General features: G+C 43.6%; 1 protein-coding gene across 2 annotated transcripts in view; it reads left to right on the top strand.

The window, feature by feature from the left end:
* Window positions 1-26,370, top strand: part of nr6a1a (nuclear receptor subfamily 6, group A, member 1a) — a 125,848-nt gene that overhangs the window by 67,039 nt on the left and 32,439 nt on the right. The window contains exon 3 of one of the 2 annotated variants that reach the window (XM_026186086.1): window positions 6,211-6,234. In XM_026186086.1, coding sequence (XP_026041871.1) covers window positions 6,211-6,234 — 24 coding nt within the window. Of the gene's footprint in view, window positions 1-6,210; window positions 6,235-20,081; window positions 20,287-26,370 lie in introns of those variants that run through there. The other variant, XM_026186087.1, reaches the window with a different exon arrangement.

The raw sequence follows: 26,370 nt of genomic DNA on the forward strand, positions 1-26,370 counted from the left end.
TCGTGGGATGTATGGTGATTCCCACCTCTAATGCCTAGCCTGCTGGATGCTTCCCATGAAGCATTCAAAAAGTGCTTTGAGGGCTCAGGTAGAGTAGAAGAGCACGATACTCACCATCTTCAAGTCTGACGTGAACAATTCAGCGTCACGTGTGATGTCAGAGGACTTCACACACACTCAAATAACAACGTTTAAAAATCAGTGGTGGATGAAAACTAGGATTGAGAATTCATAAGAATTTAGCAATTCCATTATCGATATCACTTCCTTATCAGTTAGGTTCCTTATCGATTCTCATTGGCTCTTCTATGAGCATCACCAAGTATCATGTCAATTCATTGCCTGCTGTATGGCCAAAGCTTTGTTCATGTTGAGGTCATTACTCAAAGAAGTCAGAATTACACATGTTGCACAGAACACTTTCCCTAAAAGTAATGCAGTATGCTACTTAATTACTTCCAAGAGAAAGTAATTGATTATATCACTCGTTATTTTACTGTCATGTTTCTCTTCATAGAACATAAAGCCGACAGCTTGAAAACCAGCACAGACTTTACAACGACCCCCACAGCGCTGTTCTACTCTGAGCGCTCAAAGCTTTAGACAACTTTATACAGTCACACAAGCACTTTTTCTGAGCTGTTAAGTGCTTAACTATCTAACATTCATACACATGGGTTAGTGCCTTGCCCAAGGATATTTGGCATGCAGACTGGAGCAGCCTGCGATCGACCCACCGACCTTACACTTCGTAGCTGACCTGCTCTGCCTCTGAGCTACAATCACTCCATGATTCTACTTTAGAATCATGAACAGGTAGAAACACATGATGTTTTCATACCTGTTGAAGTTCAGGATCTGGCTGCCTGGCTGAGGTCGGGGTTCACTCTGGGTTCTTGTTTAGCTTAGCGTTAGCATGCTCTCTGTGCAGGTGCTTGCAAAGAGCCAAAGTTGTGTTAGCAACATATTGCAGTTTATTGTCTCGGATGCTTGGATTCTGTTTTTTATGTAACAAAAATAAAAGTAACGTGCACGTGCATGCTTTACACCGCGTTCCAAATTATTATGCAAATGATATTTTTCTCAGATTTTCCTAAATAGTCGATTCAAATGACAGTCGGCATAGTTTTGCAGTCATCAGCCATTAGAGTATAATTCATATGTTACTCATCAAAGCTGCCAATGAAAACAGTATGTTTGTCAAAAATAAAAAACTTAAAACGCTCTGTTCCAAATTATTACACACACAGAGTTACAAAACGTTTTATAGGTTGTAGAGAATTGAAAATGGTCATTTGTTAAATTTGCAGCATTAGGGGAACATATTCACTGAAATCAAAAACATCTAAACAGGTCAACTTGCATATTAACACAGGACCCCTTTTACAATTCTTGCATCCATGGAACTTGTGAGTCTTTGGAAAGTTTCTGCTTGAATGTCTTTGCAGGATGTCAGAATAGCCTCCCGGAGCTGCTGTTTGGATGTGAACGGCCTCCCACCCTCTTATTTGTTTGCTTGAGGATGCTCCAAAGGTTCCCAATAGGATTGAGGTCAGGGAAGAATGGGGACCACACCATGAGTTCCTCTCCTTTTATGCCGATAGCAGCCAATGATGCAGAGGTGTTCCTTGTAGCATGAGGTGGTGCATTGTCTTGCATGAAGATTGTTGTGTTGCAGAAGGCACAGTTCTTCTCTTTCTACCATGGAAGAAAGTGGTCAGTCAGAAACTCCACATACCTTGCAGAGGTCATTTTTACACCTTCAGGGACCCTAAAGAGGCCAACAAGCTCTCTCCCCGTGATTCTGGCTCAAACATGACTCCACCACCTCACTGCTGATGTTGCCGCCTTGTTGGGACATGGTGGCCGTCCACCAACCATCCACCACTGCATCCATCTGGACCATCCAGGGCTGCGCTGCACTCATCAGTGAACAACACTGTTTGAAAATGAGTCTTCTTGTAGTTCTGGTTAGAGGTGGTTTATGCACAACTGCAGGTCTCTGGAGGATCCTACAGCTTGATGTTTGCAGCAGCTTCACATATGTGTTTGCTGCTTTGTGATGGCCTTTTAGCAGCTGCTCTCTTAATCGGATGTATTTGTCTGAAACCTTCATCATTGTGCCTTTACCTGCACGAACCCGTGTGTGCTCTGACTCAGCCACAAATCTCTTACATTATGGTGATCACGCTTAAGTTTTCGTGAAATATCTGAGGTTTTCATTACATGTCCAAGGCATTCAACTATTTCATGCTTTTCAGCAGCAGAGATCATTTTTCATTCCTATATTGCTTGAAAACGGTGACCTGCTTAATAATGTGGAACATCCTTCTTTAGTAGTTTGTCCTTTAATTGGGCTCACCTGGCAAACTAATGCTACAGGTGTCCGAGATTGTTTTCAGTGATACAAAGAGTCCCGAGACACAATTTCATCCATGGGTTTAATTGAAAAACAACTTATTTCATCTGTATGACACTTAAACACAATAATAATTAGGAACGCGGTGTAGACTGTGACGCTGTTCCTGCAACACACAACTGAAATCAGCTGATTGTAGCGCAGCTGCAAGAACTGATAGGCAGGCTCAATAGACAGGTTGACTAACAATTGTAGGGAATTGGACTCCCACTTAATTCCCATTCCTAATGAAAGCCAGTGTTGAAATCTTTTATTTAAATTGTCGTATCTGTGGAGGAGGTCAGGAGAGAGGTGCAGCAGGGAGTGTCTGCAGCCCTGTCACAGTGTGGGGTTTCAGTTCTGTGTGAAGATCCTCTGTCACTAAGTTGCAAAGATTGTTTAACATTTGCTTTAAAAAAATCTATTTTTGCACATCAAAATCCATGTTTGTGCTGTTTCTTCACATACTGTGTGTATGTATAATGTGTGCTGCAGCAACAGTCTAGGGTCCTCCCCCTACTCTGGCTGTGAGCTGCACATGTGTGACACACTGTGTCTCTTCATTGAAAGTTCAAATTGACTTGATCAAAGTAACCCGATACTATGAAGACTACGTATGTTGGTGTGGCCTCAACCGAAGCCTCAGAAAAGAGTACTCCCCCACATACTTGTGCTAAAATATTGAGGTGGTTTTTGGGGAAACCTTCCCACCGAGCTCAGCTTCGGTATTTTTAGACTAAGTAGAGGTCTGAGAAACAACACTCGCGATCCCCCACCCTTCTCCTTTTTCCCGTTTCTCGTCTCTGGAGGGACTCGTCTGTTCCCTGCTGGATGTTTTTCTTTCTAAGCGGATGAATATGAGGATGATGTATAGAGTTTCCTCAACCATGTGGTGTAAATACGGTGTCTGCATCATTAAAGGCTTTATGAACTGTTTTCTGTTTTAATGTCTCCACACTGACAGCTAACGGATTTGTCCCAGGTGTCTCCATCGCTGCTCCCATATGTGTGCGTATGGAAAAATGGCCCGTTCCTTCTGTTTTCTTGTTGAAGTGGAACTATCGCAGTGCTGTATGCACATCCGAGGGCCCGCATGCACAGAATAATTCATTTGATGCTTTGATACGCGATAATGGACCCAGTAAGGTATTATTCATACGCCCCAGATCTCTTTGGAGAGTATGGCTTCTACAAAGTGTCCCGCTATCTTCCTGAGTGCCCCCCTCCCCTCTTTTAAGACTCTCTCGTCATTTATTATTTAAATCCCTCCATAATTCATCCAGCGCCCGCCAATACCCCCTTCTTTGCTCATTCTTCATTTAGTGCAAATTAGCACGAGCTCTGAATGTGCATTTGTGGAAAAGCAAACGGAAAGAAATGGCAGCGGGTCGGTCCGGTGGATAGAACTCGATGCTTGTTTCCTCAGTCCTGCCTGTGATGTGATGCCATGTGACATATTGAGTCTAATTTGTGGCCTAAAGAAGCAAACAGCTGTGGCCTATTTTGTTTAGCTGTTGTTCGGGTGATGTCACCGTTTGTGCCCCGTAAGGCTGCCTTGCTTTTGGCAGTTGGTGTGAAGATGTCAGGAGAATTTTGTTAAGCTGCTGATGAAGAGGACAGGGGTTGTGTAGCCTTTAGATAAATCTGATAAGTCAACCAAGGCGGTTGTGTGCAGTTTGGAAGACATCTATTAACCAGTGTCACAGATTCACACACACATTGTTGCTATATTTTCCTATGTTGGACCGTTGGGACGTTCATAGAAGCCACAACAGTTTTAGCCCAGGAGGTTGCTGCCGGCATATAAACGTGGACGACCACGAAACTGAAGCTAACCCGAGCCAGCCTTCACATCTGTGACCCCGATGCTGTTGTCGTTTACTTTCACTAAACAAACGAATCACTCAAAACTCCTGCAGCTGTTTAGCACCCACAATACTTCCTGTTTAGAAAGTTTTAGGTAGCGTGTATAATGAGCTCATCAGCAAAACTAGAAACACTTTTGGACACTGCTGTCATTTTGCAGTTAATTTCTGGTGGAGCGACATCAGAGACTGCGCTGCATGCAGTGGTGAACTCACGATATACTGTATATTTTTGGTCTCCACCTAACCGGTTGCAGCAGATGGTTGCCCCTCTCTGTTGAGGAGAGCTCTTCCTGTTAAAACGGAGTTCTTCCTCCCCACAGTGCCCGAGTGCTCCTCATTAAGGAGCGTCTGATTGTTGGGTCTTTGCTCTAATGTTGCGGGTGAGGTGGCTGTAGTGCTGCTCGATATAACGATATATATCGGGTGTCGATATAAAAACATCTGTCGTTTCATTTCACGCTATCGTTTGTTTTGTGGTGTCCCAAAATAAACTGTTTACAGCAATATTTTTTCATGGTTCTGATGTCACTATAGTGACTTTATTAATTTCTTAAAGTTCTCTCTTTGTCTTATTTTTTAATATAACCACACTACGGACAGAGACGCGCCTGTTTTTATGCGTTGTGGTTAGCAACAACGACGGCAAAACCATTGCGTGTCCGCTGGTTTAGTTTCCACATAAACCTTTCACAATAAAGTTCAAGATCCTGTTGAGACTTTTCAAAATAAACTGAATCACGTGAAAGAGGCAGAGTATTTACGGATGAGAATTAAAAAAGAGCCGCCAGGTGCTAAAAAAGAAACCTTAGACTCAAACGTTAGAACAGGCTTTTCCCCGCAGCACGCCGTGTAAGAAATGCTCGCAAAGAAAACGGCGCCGTTACAACTTATGTCTAAAAATGTATCGTTTCATGCATCGTTAAAACAGCGGTCCCCAACCCCCGGGCCTCGGACCGGTACCGGTCCGTGAGTCGTTTGGTACCGGGCCGCGAGAGTTGAGGCTCAGGTGTGAAATGTCTGGTTTTCAGGGTTTTTATCGGTTTTCAGCGTTATTTTGTTATCGTTTTTATCGTTTACTCTGGTTTCCTGGGTCTTTTCACGTGTGTTATGAATAAATCTTCTTTTTTTCGGTACCGGTACTAGTTTTATTTTGTTGTATTTATCCGCGACACCTTAAAGGCCGGTCCGTGAAAATATTGTCGGGCATAAACCGGTCTGTGGCGCAAAAAAGGTTGGAGACTGCTGTGTTACAACCCTCGACTCCAGGTACGCGACGCCCAGCTGGAAACACTTCACCAAGTCGAGCTGCCCGAGATTCACAGAATTTACAGAAAATGTTACATTCTTGTGATTTATATGGTTATCGGACGATAGATGTCTTATATCAGGATATGAGATTTTGGTCATATCGCACAGCCCTAGGTGACTGTTGCTGTAAATTATAAAATTGTATTTAAAAGTTGAAATGAACACTGAGCAGTATCAGAGCCAGGGCTGCACATCAGTTGATTATTGAAGAATGTGAATAATAGTTTAAGGGGATCGTAAACGTGGCATTACAGCGTTTAACTGATTGTGTTTCATTTGCTCGCAGAGAAATGAAGAGTCTGTTTTGTTGTAGTAGTTTCATTTTAAAGGAAAGAGACAATATCAATCAAAAATCCAGAATTTAAAAAAACTTCTGGCAAACTTTAAATCATTATTTCCGTCTCTGCACTGAAGCACATATGTGACTTAACTGCACAGCAGCGAACTGCTGAACTGGGTTCAATATTCATACCTGCTCCTTCCTCCTGTGCAGGTCTCAGCACGTCAGCCTGCGTCCCTGCTTAGACATAACATTACTGCTGAAAAAGCCGACAGTCTCACTGCCTAAATATGCACTGACGGTCTATATCTGTTGATCATGCATATTGATAAGAGTTTTGTTTTCTGTGTCCACAGATGCAGTCGGGGAAAATAACCTGGGTAAGTGGAACATTTTGGGAGAATTCAGATACGCTGTACTGAAAGTTACTGTAAAGATAACACGTCAAATATCAAACGACTGAAATACTGTGGTTGGTTTTTCCACTCCTACTGCCAGTGTTATTACTACAGCCAGCATTAATGCTGGTACTAGTATTGATACGTGGCATTAATTCACCTTATACAGCACACATCGTGTTGGACCGTGTAGCTGCCTTAAATAATAATTTTCAATAAAGTCGTCCAGTTACACTCTTTTCTAGCCTTTGGCATCACGTCTGCCCGGTGACACATTCACCGGCTCACACTCTTCTGTTAGTATTATTGGACATTAACTCAGCTCAGACTCAGGTACCTGGTCCATGCTTGATGGGGGCTCACTTTGCTGAGATGTCCAACACTGATCAGTGTAGAGCTCTGTCACTTTCTCTCTTTGGTTATTTATTTGAGAAAAGATCACATTTAATTTTGAAGTGAACATTTCCTTAATGAGAGATGTGAGTTTGCTGTTTTTGAACGACGTCACTTTGGACTACAAAAAGAGAGGCTGATGCAGAATGTAGAGTTTTTAACAACACATGGATTTCTAAATATGTGTTTATTTAAATCAGAGGTAAATGTGCTCAGTTATGGGAGAGCAGCCATGTTTAAAAATTACGATTTGAATGGTCATTATGAGACATGCACAGAAACGCTGGCTGATGCAGAACAGGAAGAGACGTCTGAGCTTTTGACCGAGCGTTACATCCAAGAATGGAGCAGCCACAAAAACAATAAAACATTTTGTAAATGGGAGTTAATCAAAGAGTCGGCCACGCTTATATAGCCTGTGCAAAATAAACATTTGAGAATATGCCATGCAAACTGTAATAAGACGTAGACGGGACTGTGGGAAATGTGGAGCTTAGTCGAAAAACAATGTGGACAAATTTGACTTGTTCTCCTTGACTGTGGACGAGAGCTGAGATGCTGGTGACGCAGCCCAGGTCACCTCTGCATGTCAGATATCGAAGAGTTTAACGTTACAGAAGAGCTAGCAGCAATGCTCCGAAAGGAGGATGACAAGGAGTGATTTGGGAATAAAGGAAAACTGCAGATGAAGAATTTGAACTGCAAGCAAACTAGCATAGCGCTTTGTATAAAAATAGGATTCGTTTTTGTTTAAATGTTAAATAATGATAACGTGATGGCCTGTTTCACATTTTCATCGCCTAATTGTAACGTCTACTCTTCTGCTTCTACTAAGCAGTTTATAAAGAGATAAACGGAATGGAGTCCAGCTGATTGGTGCCACAACTGTACCAATCAGGTCCAAACTGATCCAAAGCAAAGGCCAGCATAGGTGGGGTGGGGGGCGGAGACCAGTGTCAGGGGTGAATTGTGACAGAAGGATGGCAGCAAGAGTGAAGGAGAAACCTGCTGTGATAGATGGTCCTAACAAAGACACGGAGCTGCCTGGGAGGAGGTCCATGCTCATGGATTGGTGTGGTACAAGAGGAGGCTGGAGATGACGTAAGAGGACGTACTGTATTTTCCGGACCATAAGGCGCGCTGTCGATGAACGGGTCTGTTCATACATAAGGCACCCTGGATTAAAAGGCGCATGAAGTGAAACCAAACAGTCAGATAAGTCAAACACTGCTCAACTCATTCTTCTTGCTTCCTCCACTTCCGTACCATCGATTCATTAATGTTGAGCTAGCGAGCTAACTTCCTGCTAACTTCTACCTCCGTTGAATTTAATAAATCTGTTTTCATGGATGCCTGGATGTTAAACTTCATTGTTACACCTGGTAAAGCAGCAACGCTGATCATTTTATTACAGATGGAAGACTTTAGACAGTTTGTAACTCTCAGTGATGCTGCAGCGTTCGTTTGACTTTAGGACCTGAAGCAGACGGAGTTTAGGACCCAGACTCCTGACTACAGCAGCCGTAATGCTCCGACTATCCAGCATGCGGTGGGGCTTCCTAGCTTAGCAAAGTCGTACCAAAATAGTTTTGGACAGATTTCTGAGCGCCGTGTAGCACATAAAATCAGCTCAGTGAGCACAACCAGAATTCATACATACGGAGCACCGGATTATAAGGTACACAAGCTCATATGTATAAGGTACACTGTCGATTTGTGAGAGAATTAAAGGCTTTCAAGTTCACCTTATAGCGCGGAAAATACAGTACATAGAAAATAAACAAATAAAAAAGAAATACATATAGAAAATGAATCAAAGACAATAAAAACTCACATAATGTAAAATACATATACATACTCCCATTAAGCTGTGTCTAAAAATACATAAAATAAAAAAGCAAAATTCAATTGTAGTAATAATGTCAAGTACAGTTTTATGTGAAATGCAGATGTTTATTGACAGCTATAGTGTAAAGTACCAGGAAATAGACCTGCTCAAAGCTCAGTTACCTGAGTGGTTACTATCCTCTGTGGGTCACATATGCTGTGGGTTTGGCCATTACTTCATTTAACTAACTCAGACTTTTAAAACCATCTTTGCATGAGAGGATTCACATTCATCAGCACTCAGTGGTGACACGTACAACATGGGACATCTGTGATCGTAAATCCACAGAAGGTTATGCACATTATGTAATGTGTGGTGTGTCAGAGCTGCAGGTACAGCTATTTAAATATTAAAAGCGTCACTTCAGACCTCTTCTGTGCAAGTAGGCAGCAAAGTGGAGCTAACTTTGGCATCTGGAGGAGCAGCATTAGCACAAAGCAGCTGAATATTCGGTTAGTTGGGTAGATGAGTTCAGCTTTCCATATGTAAGAGCACAGTCTTGGTACTGATCAGCCGTCCATGTGCTCATGAACAGCTGATTATATCCCTGAACTAAGAAGCATGCTGATGATGACATGTGTCCAGTGTCTAAAGGACTTTAGAGTTGGTCACTGCTATACTTGTGTGTAGTTTGCTAGTAACAGCACCTACTTCCAGCACGCTGTGTCCACACTGCTGCTGTTTAGGAAACATCCACTGGTTTGTAGTTGCAGGTTGGCTTTGGTTAGGTTTCTCAGATTAGATCATGGTTCTAGCTCAAATCCAGCCTTTCAATTACATTATCCATTTCTTAGAAAGCATGTCTGCCAAAAAAAGCACAAGAACAACAATGTTTACTGCCGGTACCAGTTCCCATCACGTCCCCTGAGAGCTGCATGCAGGGCTCCTAAAGGCCGAGGTGAGGCGCAGCCAGCCCGTTGCCTCTTTGTCTCCACGCTGAATCCAGCGAGACCGGCGTCTCCTGGTGTCTCTGCCTTTCTGATTAGAGATCTCCTTGGGGAGTAATGACAGAATTGTGCTCCTGTCAGTTCCTGCTGCTCAGAGTGGGCTAATAGTCATGTTAGCGCATGCAGCATGTCATTAGCTTTGCCCTAGTAGCCCAACGAGGGGCGAGTCTGTCATTTTGAGGCTAAATCACAGGGCGGGTAGGCCTGAGATCACAGTCACAGCGGTTCTCTGTAGCTCCAGTGTTTCCGCCCACCCTCCTCTGCCTCGCTTAATATGCACCGACTTACACATACTGTATTAACTCTGAGGAATTACTGCGACGTGGGCTGGAGAAGGCAAATGGAAGTCAAAGAGAGCCACTCTGATGGCTGCTGATACAGCGATCATTCAATCAAAATCCTAATTTGAAACACACTGCTTATTTCTGACTGTGATTGGATGATTCATGGTTATCACTCGGATGATTAGCAGGCTTGCGTAGCATCTATCAGAGCATGGGCTAATCTGCTTTGATTATTAGCCTCTAAGCCTTCCTTCCACGCTGGGCTTGTCGGGTACGGAGTGATGAGAAATTGCGCTCTCCTCGTGTTTGTATTAATCTATCTGCGCTCACTCGCCAAACTGATAATTGCACGGCCCAGGCTTCAGATCAGCCCCTCCCCCGAGGAATGTTTTCCTGTAGCCTTAAACATGCAAACATTCCTTTGCACTCGTGTGTAACGTTCCAGCGTATCAATCAGTTTTTACAGAGTAGATAAAATTTGCACATTCTTACCATGACAAACAAAATCTCCACCCCTGTTGGGTTACATTAGTTTCAGGTGTTTGGGTTTGTTCTGCCCGAGGGATGCTAGTCTGGTTTGGCTCTTCCCCTCTGCGGTTTCTACTGACCATCAGTGGACGTGTGCACCGTCAAACCTGAAGAAAGTCTGCTGACGCTTCAGCGTGCAAATCAGCCGTCTGCATGGAGCGTCTGTTACATGTATGTATGCCATGGCAGAATGCTTCTATGCACAATAAAAACTTCTGCACATTTTCCAGCTCATTGGTCACAGTGGGCTTTTAATGCTAAGCACAACTTGCCCCGCAGCTGAAACTTTATGGGGAATAAGCTGAGCATGATATATTTAAAAAAACGTTGAAGCCCGTGGCTCCATAAGAAGATAAGAAGTGGATCTGTTTTTTGATCCACGTGAGGCAGATCTTAGCAAAGCCGTGGGTTGATCCGTGAGTCTGTGGGACGAGCTGATAATTGCGAGCGAGCGTGACCGTGTTATACAACACGCGCGCATCTTCACTCGGCGCCGTGACCTTCTCCGCTGAGATTTGCGTCCGCCTAACTGCCCTTTTGCTGGGGCATGTTGTGTAAGTGAAGGGGCCACGACGTGAATAACATTGGTATTTGTGCAACATCCTGTGTGCTGAGTGGAGAACTAACTGGAGCAGGAGAATGGCGCTGTTCGGCGAGGTTCACGGCTGTTATTCCTACAGGCCATGAGCGTGAAAGCAGCTAATGACATCTGACAGTTCTGGAGCAAGAAGAGGAGGGCTGGACAGAAGGGGGTGGGGGGAGGTTGGGGGGGTTAAGAGATAGAGGGGGTGGCTGTGGGAGAGTATGGGGGGGTGAGAGAAATAAGGGATGAGCTCGGTGTGGACAAAGCAGGGATGAGGGATACGGGAGGGGAAGGGCTAAAGAGGCGAAACTGTTGGGACCTATTGTTAGCCACTGTAGAGGACGGCCTCCCAGTGCCGCCACTGTGGGCTTTTACCTCTATCAGCATGAGATGTCCAAATATTCTGCCCAGATGTCGTCCAGACCTCAGAGCTGAAGGTTGCCAGTCTTTAAATCTTCGATGTCCACATCCAGACTCCTCCCTGAGTTCATGCAATGGCTGCCATTTTGAAATGTGCCTTTGAGGGAATTCCAGAAACGCTCTCAAAGCATCCAACACGCTTACGTCCTCGCAGATATGTTTAGCCCCCCGCCTCCTCCAAAAATACCCCCCAAAAATCACCAAAGTGAGTTACCAAACCCCCAAAACAGACAAAAGATTGGGTGTAGAGGTGGGGGGTGAGGATTGGGGCGTGACAGATGGAGGGAAGAGGGAGACGAGTTGGGATCCCACTGTAACGTGACAGACCCCGGTCCCACCCGAGCTTCAGCACCACTGCTTTTGAAGAAGGCGTAGCAGGTGTCCTGCTGCCAGACTCACCTGTGAACCCGACATCTTATTGTCTCGTCCTCCTTCAAAATAAAGGCGTGAGGTTTACGTCTGCTCGCCGCTTCGTGGCATTCAGACAGACACGTGTCTGCGTTCGAGTTGCACAGCGGGTGTTGGGTACCCCCAGCTGTTTTGTACAGTGAAGTCTGGGGTGGGGTCTCCACTCGAAACCCCGACTGTAGGTTGTACGTTTGGGCTTGTCTGCATTGGTTTGAGCTGTGTGAGTATTTTTATTTTGCTAAACTTTCACAAAGCTGCTACAGAGAACTGTGAAAATGATTTTCAGTCTCCAAAGCAAACGAATTATGTAAACGGGCTTTTGACAGCCTCGTACAAATATCTGTACTTTGATCCAAAGCAGTCGTCCACCAGTGGAAAAGAAAGCGCTTCTGGTAAGAGAAAGCAAACATCAAAGGTGGCGCTGGCTGTTTGGCTGTGGATGAGACGAGCAGCAGGCGAAGCAGCCCTCAGCACCCTCGAAGCTGCTGGCCCACATCTATACATTGTGATGGCTGCGGTCACACGCTGCTCTGCAGATTGTTGATATCTGTGAGTGAACAAGTCACCTCATGCTGCTGACTTATCGGGCTCTTTGTCTCCTGAGCTCAGAGGGGCTCTGGGTCTGTGTGTGACCACCCTCTGCTGGGGGATTGTGGTACAGCACCTCCATCACCACTATAGCCTGACGATGATGTGATGGTGCGACAGAATGTTTTGTTTTAACGAGGTAACATCTTTCAGTGCTTTGGTGAAATGATACACACGTGTGCTTTGTTTCCCACTGGGCTTAAAGGCAGCATGAAACCAAAGTTTGGCACTAAGCTGGGATTGAACACTTCATGCAGCTGCTTGCATGAACGCTGTCCTTCAAAATATTCCACAGTGTATTAACAACGGGAACAAGTGACTGTGTGGTTACCAAGGTTACTGCTGTAATGTAAAACAACATCATTCAACCTCATTGGCATCGTCACTGCTTGTGTCTTAAGGCAAGTGATCACATTAGTTACTCCTGATGTATATGTATGTAAACATGATGGCAGAACAAAATCAGAAGAAGAGAATCTGTAATAACTGCTCACAGCATGGTGATATCACATGTGCTTTACAGCAGAACACACAGCAGCTGAGTTTCACACCGGGAAGGATTAACATGTAATTTTAATGACTTTGCTATCAAATTATTGCCAACTCATCAAAACAGAGAGAGAGAGGGCGTCAGTCAAACAGGGGTGTGTTGTCACTTCTGGGAAACTCACTGTGGAAAAATCAACAGGGCATGGGGGGGGGGGGGGGAGTCCCTCCTCCTCCTCCTCCTCCTGTCCTCAAGCTTGTGACGAAGCCATGATTTCACCTTTGACCTTTTGTCATGCTGACTTGGCCCACTGTTCCCACAGCTTGAGCATGAAAACTGGTCAATATTCATTGTTTCAAAAGCTAAATGAAGGAAGAGCAGACTGGTGATTAGGTTTTTGGTTTCACGTGACATAAAAAGACTGAGTGAGCACTCGCTGTGAGTGCCTTTGATTTTTTTAATTTAAACTTTACAGAGTTAAAAATGTTACAGAAACTCTAAGTGTCCCGTGACAAACACTTAAGGTCACCTGAAGGAACAGAAACGGATGCAGCACTCTGTCAAAATATAAGCTAATAAATATAAAGAGTCACATGTCGTGTTAACAGGCTTGTTCAAAGGGCAGGCAGTTCAGAAAGCAGTTTCATTTCATGGTGTACTTTTGTTTTAATTATATAAAAAATTAAAACGTCAAAGATGAAGCAGCTTGAATCAGTCTGCAGAAATGCTGAGTGCCTTGCTGGGTTACATGCAGTCCGCTGTTCCTCTGCACGTCTGTCTTTAGCCACGTGCAGCTGTCCTGTCAATATGTTAACATCTGCAGTCCCACCTGACAGCCGTGCCGACACAGTGATGGCACCAAAGGAAACCACGAAGCTTCATATTTATGAGTCATCCTGGGTAATGATTAAGATCAGCCTCCATCAACATGACTGCGTCTTTTTGAAATTCTGGGTTACTTTGTTCTAGTAAGCTGACTTTTAGCAGAAAGTAGAATTACATGAATGAACAGCTTCTCGTATAAAGTAGCTGTTAGACATTGAACTTTGATGTTTTAACCTTCCATGTGTTTAATGACAGGTTGGCATAATGATGGAAACGCCTACTTTGACTTCCCGGTGCAAGAATATCTGAATATGTGTGTGAAACAGAGGTGTTGCACTTCACCTTGCTTGAACGTTAAAGGCTCCTCCTGTGTGTAACGGGCACATTGCAGCTCTGAGTTTGAGACCATTAAATGCCAACATCAGGGTTTTGTCTCTGACAGTTCAACAGCTTGTTGTGCAGTTGCTGGTGCATCCATCCAGCAGTCCTACAGAGAGATTTCTATTAAAGCAGAGCTACAGAGAGACCACAGGCCAGTGTTAGTGGGTATTTTAATCGGGATCAAAGGAATTCTGGGAAACTGGTCACAGATGAGGTAGCGGATGAGGAGAGTATTAAAACACTCGATCTTCAGGTGGGCAGGAAGAAGATCTGCACTGAAGGTTGCAGCCTCATTTGGACTTGTTAGAGTGAGTGTTAGTGTTACAGCCAGTAATATTACTGTTAGATGGATGTGTGAAAGGCTGTGAGATACTGAGCTCAAATCACACTGGGATTCTTTGTTTTCCTGCTGGCTGCAGGCAGATGTTACGCAACCTGCTGGCTTTTTCTTTCATTGTCTTATTGTTTCTTTTGCCACATTTTTGATTCATTATTTGCTTTGTTTTTATATGAATTTACTTAATTTATATTTCATTTACTACTAAAAACTGACCCGTGGTTTAGACGTTTTAATGCAAGGAAGCAAACTAAAGCTAAGCAGAGCGTGGTGACTGCACAGGAATGGACGCACAGCGATGTGGCAACCAGAGCTCGAGGAATGTCAGCAACCTGGAGCAACGACTGGAAAAACACCGAGTTACTCAGAGTGGGAAAGGCCCAAGTTAATGTTATGTGGAAATGTAAAATAATCCAGAGAAAGTGGCTGCTAAACATTTATCGCAGGCAGAGCTGACCTGAAGATGGTCTTTAAGCGAATAGTCTGGACGTCATCATCTGTCATTTTCCTGTGATTTGAAGTCAAATATTTAAAATGTGACTTTCAGCTTTCATTCACAGTGTTAACAAGAATATTCCCGTTTATGAATGACAGCTATTTTTATACATCGTCAGTCGTTTTCAGAAGCCCAAACATAACTGGGAGAACTGGTTGCAGCTCTGGGGCTGGCCCTGCTTTGTTATTTAATGCTTTACATTATGGGACTTGATTTTCTTCCCACGTTGCTTCCATAAACAGATCCCATGAGATGGTTTATATTAGCATCAACATACACTGATCGATGCAAACAACATAAAATTAGCATGTTTCGTATTTTGCGAGCTGCATTCTGCGCTTTATTCAAATTGAATGTGATGAGCCCCACGCTGTCCAAACCCCGGACTACACTCTGACCAGCAGATGATTCGACCTGTTTTTATATGGCTGAAATATTTAGAAATGGATGTAAAATAAATTGCAAACATAACTCAATTCATGACGACTGGCTTGTGTGATTGGCTGTTTTTGGGCTCGCTCAGTGAAATCTGGAGACCAGGTCACCTCAGTTTTACCGTTTCTGCCTTTGGAGCGTCCAGCGAGAGAGCAGCCGCATGGATCCACTCATCACCCAGTGATTACCCCCCACACTGGTATTAATCATGAATATAAGCGTCTATTCCACTGGCTTCCAAGGTTTTTCAGCCTCCTATAGAAAATGAACTCCTTGTTATCACATGGAGATCTGACTGACCGAAGGTTACACTGAGACTGATTCATATTTAATAAGAAAGCCAACAAACCATCAGCAGTTCGGCTCGTCTGTCAGTACAATATTACAGTATTAGTAGTGTTAGAAACCCAGATGTTGATGATCTGAACATCAGGAAACGTTGGCTGTAATCTGACACTGTCCTTATAGAACAGTAAACCTGAGGTGACCTGTTTTTAAACGTTATTATTGAATACATCGAGACGAAGCGCTGTTATTCAGCCTTTTGTGTTAGGTGTGTGGGTCCAAAATAAAATTGTGTGTAACTCATGAAAATCCCACCCTTGATGTGGTCTCATTCATGTGCGACCAAAAGACGCATGGATTTACCAAAACACAAGAGAAGGCTTTTATTTGGCCTCTGAACATTCATCATTGAGAACAACTTTGCTCTTAGGAGGAGTTTGTGAGGGTTTCTGTGCTGGCCTTTGGCAGGGGGAGGCGGCTCGTTCCAGGTTTCAGTCCGTAGATCAGCACCTCAAAGCTCTGAAGGGAAAAGAATGAAAGCTAAGTGTTAACAACAGTCAGAAATAAAGAGCTGTGGGTTTACCCGTCTGTGTTTCAGTGTAGAGCTCAAATGCTAGAATGGATGGATGCTGCCGATTGCTTTGGGAAATGGTGTGTATGTTTGCAGGAGAGCGAGAGCCGTGCCGCCTGTTTTTCTTGAAGCTCTTTGTCTGAAGAGTGGAGAGGTTTGTGACAGTGTGGAGAGGGGGAAGGGAGCTCAACCAGAGCAATGCCCTTTGTTACCCAAATGTTCAGGGAAATCCAGCAAACAAGCCACAAAACGGCTCTTTCCAGCTGACTTTGTAGCACATCAGCGTTTAGGAACAGAACTTTGATTTGTTTTCAAAATGTTATGCAAACATACAGCATTTTAGCCTCTCATGAAACATGCAGTTGTGATACTAAGAACTTGTCTTTTTCATCATGTGAAAATCATGCATAACCCATGCATAGTGTTTGATGATTTGATTGTTTCCCCTGGTCTCAGAGCTGTGAGAGGAAGCCTGATATCGACATCCTTTGACCCTACACTGCAAGCTTCCACACATTCACTGGCTGCTGACTGCATTGACCCGACATGAAGTTAAAGTTAAAGGGATTTCATACAGTGACAGCATAGCCAACAGCCCAGGGCCAGGATAGAGAACAGGCCTCCCATCTTCTCACATACATCTTATATACATACTCTGACTTTAGCTGTAGTAAGTTGAAGCGTGAGTCTATTACATGTCACATCGTTTTATAGTATTTATGGCACAGTGTGTGATGACAACACTTTGTGTCCTAATGCCGCAGACAAAAGCAGGAAGATCTTTGATTTTAGCTATGCTGTTATGCAGCCGTAGCCAAGGTAACTGCCTCCTCTGAGTTAGGTGTGTAACCTGGCAACAGCTCTGACATGTAACAGTAAGTGTACTGTGATAATGAAGCACCATTATGACAGCGCTGTGATCCTGTGAACACATTTATTGAAGTGTTGCTGAAGATGATAGTTTTCCTTCATCCAGCTGCTGCCCAACCTGTGCATTGTTGCCTTTGCAACCGTGGCTGCTCGTTCACGTCGTATATCGCTTCAGTTTTATCTTCATAGTGCACATAAGCAGCTGACTTGGCAAGAGTGGGAAGGAAAAACTCCAAAACAGACTCATTAAAGGAAGTGTTTGAGGCTGCTGAACAAAAGAGTACAGGCAGTGCAGGACTTAACAACGTGAGACTTAAACTGTATTTGCAACAACATAAATACTAAATACTCTGTAATAGTGGATTCACAAAAGCTCTTTAAGAGCACGTCTGTGTAAAGACCCAGATTGTTATCAAAGAAAGTTGATAACACTAAATAAATCACTAAAGCCTTCCTCAGATCACCTGTTCAAGTTTGTAGCTGCACCCATGCACTGTCAGTTTAACACAGGCTCAAAGGTAAAGTTAAATAAGTGCACATGCAGACAAACCCTTCTTACTACACTTATTATGTACCGCAACTTTAACCTCGACTCAGATCCAGACATGGGAGACAGGGGCGTGTTTGCTATTTGCCCTATGAGCAACAGACATGTTGCGTTTGTGTCTCAGCAGTGAGCCTGTGAGGTGTTCAGTAGGCAAAGAGTGAAACTGCATCACGGATGCATCACAAAAGCTACACAACTGTCAGAGATGCACATGTGATACAGGCACTTCTAATGTTTTGCATGTCTGTGTTCGTTTGGCTGTGCAGTCAGTCTGTGCTCGGTTCCACTCGGTGTGATTTGAGTTATATATTTAATAAAAATGTGAGCGTGGCGCACGTTCAGTGCCAAGCAGCATAGATATGTGTGGTCTGTGTCAAAGACAGTCTGGACCTCTGAGGGGCAGAAAAACCAGAAACTGTTAAATAAAAAATAAATAAATAAGATCTAAAAACACATTTTTGCTGATTATTATTTATCTGTTTAAGAAAAGAGATTTTATAGAAGAATGATCATCAGCTGTACACACACACACACACAGTCTCCCAGGCCCATCCCAGGTAGCGCCTCCCTCCCCGTGACCACAGATGGGGCGCTCGGCGCTGTTTTGTCTCCCATTGACTTCAAGGTTAAAGGCAACAGGGGTCATTATGCTGTGGGAGGATAACTGCTAAGGTCAAGGGTGACACGTGGTACATCCCTCCCCCACTGCACGGCGCAGGTTTGATTTGTCATCAGTATCGAGCTGATTCCACTTGGAGTAAAAATATTGTGTACCAACACAGCCTGTGTCTGTTAGCATTAAAGTTCTTCTTCCTGCCGAGGAGACGCTGTGTGCTGCTGTGTTTCCTGTGCGTAACCTTTGAAAATGTCTCTTAAGCAGGACTATAAAAGTAAATAAAGGGTTGCTATGAGAACAAAGGTTTTATCTTGTCAGCTCCACAAAATCTGCAGCAAAAATCTGCACGTGTAAAATTTGCAGGTTAAGGATGGTTTTCTCTACGTTTGTCCCCTGGTGAAGAATTTTAATCTTCGAACGTGCATGGACAAATATACTGGTCAGGTGCACAGCTATGTTTGATATCCAGCAGACGACACACTTTTAGGTTTTCTCTCTCTCTTCTTGACAGATTCAGTTAGATTTTGGGTTTGTTGCCCAACCACTGTTACTGTAACACACAGATATTCTTACACATTATCAAACTGTGTAGTGATTCAGTTGATGGAACCATGAATTCTGCTCTCTGAAGGGAGAAGTTTGGGCGTCAGTTCCGCTCGTTCACCTCTGACTAACTGAAGCGTTTGGAGCGCTGGTATCAGTGTCTGGACTTGAATCAGACTGAGATGCTTTGCGATGAATTTTACAGGCCCTCCAGCTGCATCAGTCACAGTTACTTTTTCACACCTTAGAATAACTTAAAATAAAAACTGCATTTTGTTTTTACTCTGGTTATTTCTAACGTTACAATTTGTTTGATGATCTGAAACATTTAGGTTCAACAAATATGCAGAGAAATAAATCATCACGAGGCAAATGCTCCTTTTTGGTTCACAGATCAGCAGATTCTGAAATACTCAGAGCAACAATTAAGTAACACGTTGTGATGCTTGAACTTCAGCAGGTCATCCAGAGAAGAAGAGCTCAGCCCACAGTGGATTTTGGGGCTGATAACAGGGAAGGATGCGTTAGGGCTCCTGTGATATTGGGCGTATACTTCATGAGAGCAGTGGTCCTATTATTAGGATATCTATAGAAGATTTGGAGAGGAAAATGCAAGAATGAAAAAACATCTGTAAATGTTTTACTTTTTCCCAAATGAATTAAATTCTAAAAACAAATTTTAAATGATCGATTACTGTCGCCCGTGCTTTCTCTTTGGACAGCTCCAGTTAATCTAACTGGTTTTCAGTGCTGCTAACATGGTTTGGTTGACTTCTAATGGTAAGGAAGGCCAACATGGAGCTGGGATGTTGCAGCTCTCACCAGGGTGTTTGTTTAAACTCCTGCTGACCCTGCTAAATGACTCATAATCAGATAATAAATATTTCCACCGTGTTGTGAAATCAGTAAGCAGAACCTGGCTCCTGGTTACCATCCTTACTCTAATCCACGCAGCATTAGTGAGGTTTAGAGGTCGGACGGGCAGCTTCAGCATGAAAACATGTGGAAGGTGGGAACGTGCAGGAGCACAAAGTGTCTCCGTGCGCTGCTGTTTGGCTTCCTGCTGTGCTCACTTTGTAACCAAGCAAGGTGTGAATCTTTAACCTGCTTCCCCTGTTTCGCTGAGCGCTTCAGTTAGTTAATGTCATTGTGTTTTGCCAGCTTGAACCTGTGTTTATGCTAGGGCATGCACGTCCTCCTCCCAAGTGCCAGAGGGGAGTTAAAGGGGAGGCTAATTTGGGTGTGAGGGCTGGGAAGAAAGGGCGGGGGCAGCATTGTTGAACGCCAGTGAAAATAGGACTATCATTTCCACTCAGATAACCCCTGGCTGTCATTGGACCACAAGCCAAGCGGTGACCCCGGGGGCTTGAACTCTTGCCGGTCATGTGACCAGGCAGTAAAGTGACCAGTGCTGATCTCTCTGCGGTCAGAGAGGGGCAGGCTGTCGAGGAAAGAGGTTGGTGGGGGAGAGAACAGAGGAGCTGGGCAAAGAAACCGAGAGCAATGTGGAGAGCAGGCCCAGTGGCTTTTTCCTTTAGCAGAGTCCATGCTTGAATGGGGTCCAGGCAGACTGGGAGAAGCATGAAATGGATACATGGGAAGGTAAGCAAGGATCACTTTCTTTCCTGAATGCGTCCCACGTACAAGTAGTGCAACTACATCTGAGTGGAACTGAGAATATATTTGAAATGTATGAATGAAACTCAAACTGCAGCACTGTTGATCGTCACTGTTGGTTTCTGTCTAATATTTCGAGTCTGAATGAACAGTGTGATGCGTACTGCTTGTGTGCAGGTTGGCAGGATAAGGCCTTTATGCTGTAATTAGTTAATGATTTTCAGGCCGGGCTAATGAGCAGAGAAAGCCCAGCTTGTCAGAGCCTCGCTGGCTTCCAGCACTTTGTTTATGTGCTGCTTGTGACGTAGCTGCAGCTGCACGGTGCACCTCCATATGTGCTGCTCACTTGATATGTTTTTCTTCCTTTTGGCTGTTTTATGCAAATGGTGTTGTGTGCTGGGACAAGAGGAAATGTCAAAAACAACAAACTGGTTTTTGGCACTTTCCACACTTTAATTCCGCCCACCACACCACCGCTGCTCCTCCCTTCCTCCTTCCCTTCCTTGTATCACAGGAATTTGGAATGGGGTCCATTCTCACTCTTAATATCAGCCCCACGTGAGAGGGTGTCTTTTTGGGCTTCGGTCACATAACGTTTCAGCTCAGCTTGGGACAAATTGGACGGAGGTCCACAGACACAGCGCTTTCTGGCCCTTCGATCGATGTTTTCCTTTAAGGACTTTGGTTTGGCATGTGGAGGGAGCATGCTACTGTACTGATCCCCTCCCCCTCCTTTAATCCCCTCAGCCTGGTTGGTTTGTGCTCAAGCTGAATTAGGGTTAAATAGCACTGCTGCACCTCAACACCAACACCTTCTGTTTGGCAGTAGTTCTGTGTGTGAGGAGGATTGTATTAAGCCCAAACTAATCATGAAGGAGAAAGCAAGCATAAGAGGTTGTTTATGTGGATGAAGGGGGCAGAGGCTGTGTGAAGATCAATAGTAACAGTGGGGGGAGGTCAGGGACTGCTGTGACTCTGTAATGCTCATCTATAACACGGCTAAAGACGCTTCTCAATGCAACCACTGCTTTTCCCCTAATTTCACTGTGAGATATCCGCCGTCTCTCCCTGGCCACGTGAAGCCAAACGCCAGCTCCATCACGCTGTGCATCTTTGCTTTCTTGTTGTTTTGCAAGGGTGTGTTATTTCAACTGCCCCTGCACCCTTCCCCCAGGACAAACACAGACACACACTCCAACAGGATAAAACTTATCTGATGATTTGCAAATGCAGTTTTTGCCTCTGGGATTATTTACAGAGAGCGATGTGTTTACTTCAAACGAGGCAAAACTGGCAACTGATTTTTAATGCAGGCAAATTTACAATGTTTTGGCCCCTTTTCTGTGTTATATGGGAGCGGGAGGTCATCCTACTGTGTTTAGGAGGTCCCGTATTTTAATACACAGCAGATTTAGCACTTTTATGCAATTGTGTATCGCAGGGCATGGGCTGTGAAACTTCCCACATGGTTTGCATCAGCATGAACTGGCAAGTTAGACCTGTCATTAAAAAAAAGAAGCTCAGGGCCAAACAAGCTGAGCTTCAATGCTCTGCAACACAAATGAGAGAGGAACAAGGTGCATCTGAGACTCCAACAAATCATTCCTCCGGTGCATTTCTGGATACTTTTCCACAAAACCTTTTAGAAAAATGTATCAAATTATCACAAGTGTTAGCAAATTCCTGAGATGGCACAAACTGTCCAGACATGAGGGAATATAGGAAGAAGTGGGAAAAGCACGAGGAATAAATGTGTTTTTAAATAACAAGTCTTAGCAGTTTATGGACTCACATGTAGAACAGGTCACCAGGTTATCAACATCATCACGTCTAAACGCTGGGCTCAGTCTGCGTGGCTCAGCGGTCACATGGTGGATGTTTCCATGTACTTAGCAGCAACATTTGAACATCGGTCGCACATTTAATGGCAACAAAGATAACAATGTTTGTTTCCAACACACAGCTCCTTTTACATAAAAAAAGAAAATAAGAGCGGCTGAGGGAAATATTCAGTCGGACACGAGTTTCCTGGTTATTCTGTGCGGTTCATGACTGTAATAACTGGGAGCTTGTAAGACTTCCAATGATTCCTCCTTCTGTGAGAAAGCAGCCCGTCAGTGTTGTTTTTGTGCAGCATTAAGCAGCTGCATAATAAAGGACTTGATAGTGAAACACTGTTGATATTTACCTGATGTTTCATTAATACAGAGATAAAATAAGACGTCTGTATTCCTGGTGTTACAGTTTTTCTGTTAGAATCTTTCAAACAGGTCAAACTTTCTTAATATTCACCATATTACAGGGTTAGGATTGTTTGTGAATATGTAATTAAAAACAATTTTTCTGTTAAGTTAAATTCTTAAAGCTCGTTAAACCATAGAAGGCTTATCAGTAGTTCAGTTGGTAAGCTTAAGTAGAGTATTGCCAGCCTTTTACTAACATGCATATATGTTTTAAAAAACATAACACCAGCACACTTTACACGGAGACACAAGACCTTATGTGGAATTAACATTTGCCAAATAAACATTTCAAATCTCTTTCAGATGAAAACAAAGCCGAGACAATGAGTCAGACTCCTGTGGTCTCTTCCCCACAGAATGTAACAGAGTGGCATTACATGCTCCTGACATTAGCATTACATTAATATGGAGCCTAACTTTGGTGTGGTATTACTCAATGCTAATGACGTAACCTCTGAGTGTGGGTGTATATTATCAAGACAGCAATGTCAACAGGTCAGTATTGTTCTCGCTGATGAGCTCAATCTGCAACTGCATGCACATCGCTTTCAAGATTAGCATCACAGTGTCGGCCGCCAGGAATGTCAGATCAGAGTCCCAAAGGGTCTTGGCATGCCTTTAACCTCTGTGAATGTGGTCATGTACATTCCTGTCATAGTCGCGGGACACATCCTCCCCTCCTTCGAGCCCCAGGTAGGAGAGATAAGCTCGAGAAGAAAAAGAGATACGAAGAGGAAAATGAGAGGCTGAGGGACGGGAGAGAGGGAGGGCGGCGGAAAAGTACAGCAGATTCCTGCAACCCCCGATCCCTGTCTCAGCTGGGCATGATTGTGATGGAAAGCCTGAGACAAAAACCTGAAGAGAAAACCCTTCATTGGCAGGCACTGCTCTGTCAGCCTCTCAAAAGGCTGCTTTACACTATACATCAGCCTTTGTGTCTGTGGGATGTGGACAAAAGGGAGATTTGGCCACGATACATCTCTGTTCCCAGCATGATGCAGCTCAAAGAGGGTCAAACCTGGGGACCTTCCTGCAGGAATCCACCATTCTTACTGAAAAAGCCCCGTTCGTGCACATTCAGCTCATTCGCTCAGACTCTTTATATTTATTACAGTGGACGTTTCCTGGAACTCACGGGGAGCAGTGAGGAGATGCAGGTGATGCTTGTTTAACACTGAACAGGGCTACAATGTTTGACTTGCATCTCCTGGTTTGCGTTAAAGTTTGGAATGAAACCCAGGCTGACCCCTGGGAAACAATGCAGCCTTTAATGAGCCCTGGGGGGTTGGGGGTGACTGTGTTTGACACAGAGCATTGGGGGTTCTTGTAACCAAGAAGAGAGAGGGTGGAGTTCAAGATGAAGCAGTGCTTTTATGACTCCTTATCGTCACCTCGGGGGGAAATTTATCGTCACCTCGCCTTTTATGACCTTGTGATAACCTGAACATTTCTGAAAAGAGCCTTTGAGAGGATGAGAAATATTGCACTTCAACTGCAGAAGGCTTTAATCTCATGCAAAACCTCACTGTTACACCAATACGTCTCTGCTGTGTCACTTTTCTCCACAACGGTTTGTCTAATCAAGCCTCGAACACAAAACGGTTATCAAGCTGTCGTTGTGTACATGTGTGGAGATGATGGCAGCTTCTATTGGAGTTAAAGTCCAGCGTGATGTTTGCTAGCGTGCCAGCATTAGTGTCAAACTCAAAAGTATGTTCTACACACTGCGTTTCCCACACTGCAACCGCAAGCCACAGCTTTTCCCTGCCCCTCCCTCTGCTGGCCCAGTCTCTTAACATGCACCAGGAGCACTTAACAGTAGGATCGTGTTGCATTATAAGCAAAAGATAAAAAAGCACATTTTCACAAACACGTGTATACATTTTTTGTCAGCTTATTATTGTAGGTTTTCAATTTAGTCGTGCTAAATAAATCATAAAGTTAAAAAGTCCATCCACCCGTTATAAATGACTTTGGCCCATCTGCGGCTCGTGGACACACTTGTTGAATCGCTGTCACTTCACACTTATATCATTCCTCCGTAGAGCACCTACACCTTTACCCAAAATCTTAAAATGACTTCTGAGAACTATGAAAATATTCCTACAGGACAAAAGCACTTTTAGTTTGATTGTTTATCAGAACGAGATTAAAAGCTGAGGTCAGATTATCTAAGCACTGTCTGATTTTCTGAAACGCTCTTGTTAAGAATTTTTAGTAGATCTGGACTAAAACTAGGGCTGCCACAAACCATTATTGTGATAGTCGACTAGTCAGATCATCATCCATTGGACGTAAAACGTACAGCTTATTGCACCAGCAGCATCTGCTCTTATATAACTATCATTAGCTTACAGCTTTAAGTGTTTAAGGTCTGTGCTAACTAAAAATAAAGACAAGATGATAGTTTATTAAATTTTAATGACATTTGCAGATTGTTTCGGTGAAGTTTAATAAACTCCTTGCTATCTAAAATATAACAGGACACCGGAGTAAATTCCGAGCATCTCACACTTCTGATAATCAGCTGTCTGCTTGACGTTTATTCAGCTGTGTAAAAACTATAACTTTAATCTCAGCCAAACTGATTTACTCAGGAACAAATAAAATACTAAAAAAAGCCAAACAATAACATTTTTAAGTTATCTAAGTGACTCATATATCATGTTTAATGAAAGACGGCGGTGGGTTTGAAAACGATTTGCCGGGAGTCCGGTGTTCTCACGGCGCTAGTGAGCCTAGCCCCCGGCTCGCTATCGAGCTAGTGGGTAACAGACGTCTCCGAAAACGTCGGAGCGCTTTTGAAAATATGTGGTGTCCTGATAAACTGAGCAGATATTTGAGGTTTACACAGCTACATTCTCGCCTGAAAATATGTTAAACGTTTATTTTGTGACCCAGAAAGAATAATAAGAGTAATATTAAAACTAACTAGCTGCCGCCATTGTTGGAAACTGAGCAGGGTCGCGCTATGAATTCTGGGATAGGTTGGGCCACGAAGCAACCCATCCTTCAAATCTGGGGAAATAAAGGACGCATTTGTCGGCCGCATTTGTCGGAGTCTTCGAATGTGGACAGTCTTCGTCGTGTTGCTGTAACGTAATCGGCCTACAAAAGTAGGCACAGGAGGATGCAGTTCCTGAATTTGGACACAGCTACGATACCGGACACTGCAGCTTCTTCTTCGGGGTTTAACGGCAGCTGGCATCCTTGTACATGCAGTGCTGCCATCTTCTGTTTCAGTCCGTTATTACACTCTTAAATCCTGCTACTTATTCCTGCGTCTTTTGGGATCTTACAAAGCTTCAAATGACGCGTCGACTATTAAATCAGTCGTCGACGATTTTGATAGTTGACGTAATCGTGACTAGTTGACTAATCGTGGCAGCCCTAAATAAAAACCAAATAAACAGACAGCGAGCCACCAAGATAAAGCTAACATCAGTTTCTCTTGAGCCGAACATGGATAATCCACATAAATGAAAATTCATCAACCAAAGTAACATTTTGCTTGCTGAAAAATTCCTTGTCACAGTCAAAAGATATGAAATCCCTAATAAAGTTCAAAAATGGTCCTCAGACATTCAAAAACATTTTGTTTGTCCTTCACTCTATCTTCTAATAAAACACCTGGCATAATACTCAACGATATTATCTTTTTAGTTTATCTTTTTCTTTTTTCTTATTTTTACTTGAATGTTTTTTTCCTGGAAAGCAATCGGAAACTGTAAGAAAATTTTTTTTTTTTTTTGCGTCTATAAAGAAACACTGAACACATTTGGTTGGTAATGTGAGCGAGCTTTATGATAGAAGACGTCAGTTTTAC

Source organism: Astatotilapia calliptera, chromosome 12 (genome assembly GCF_900246225.1).
Source record: "Astatotilapia calliptera chromosome 12, fAstCal1.2, whole genome shotgun sequence".
Taxonomy (NCBI): Eukaryota; Metazoa; Chordata; class Actinopteri; order Cichliformes; family Cichlidae; genus Astatotilapia; species Astatotilapia calliptera.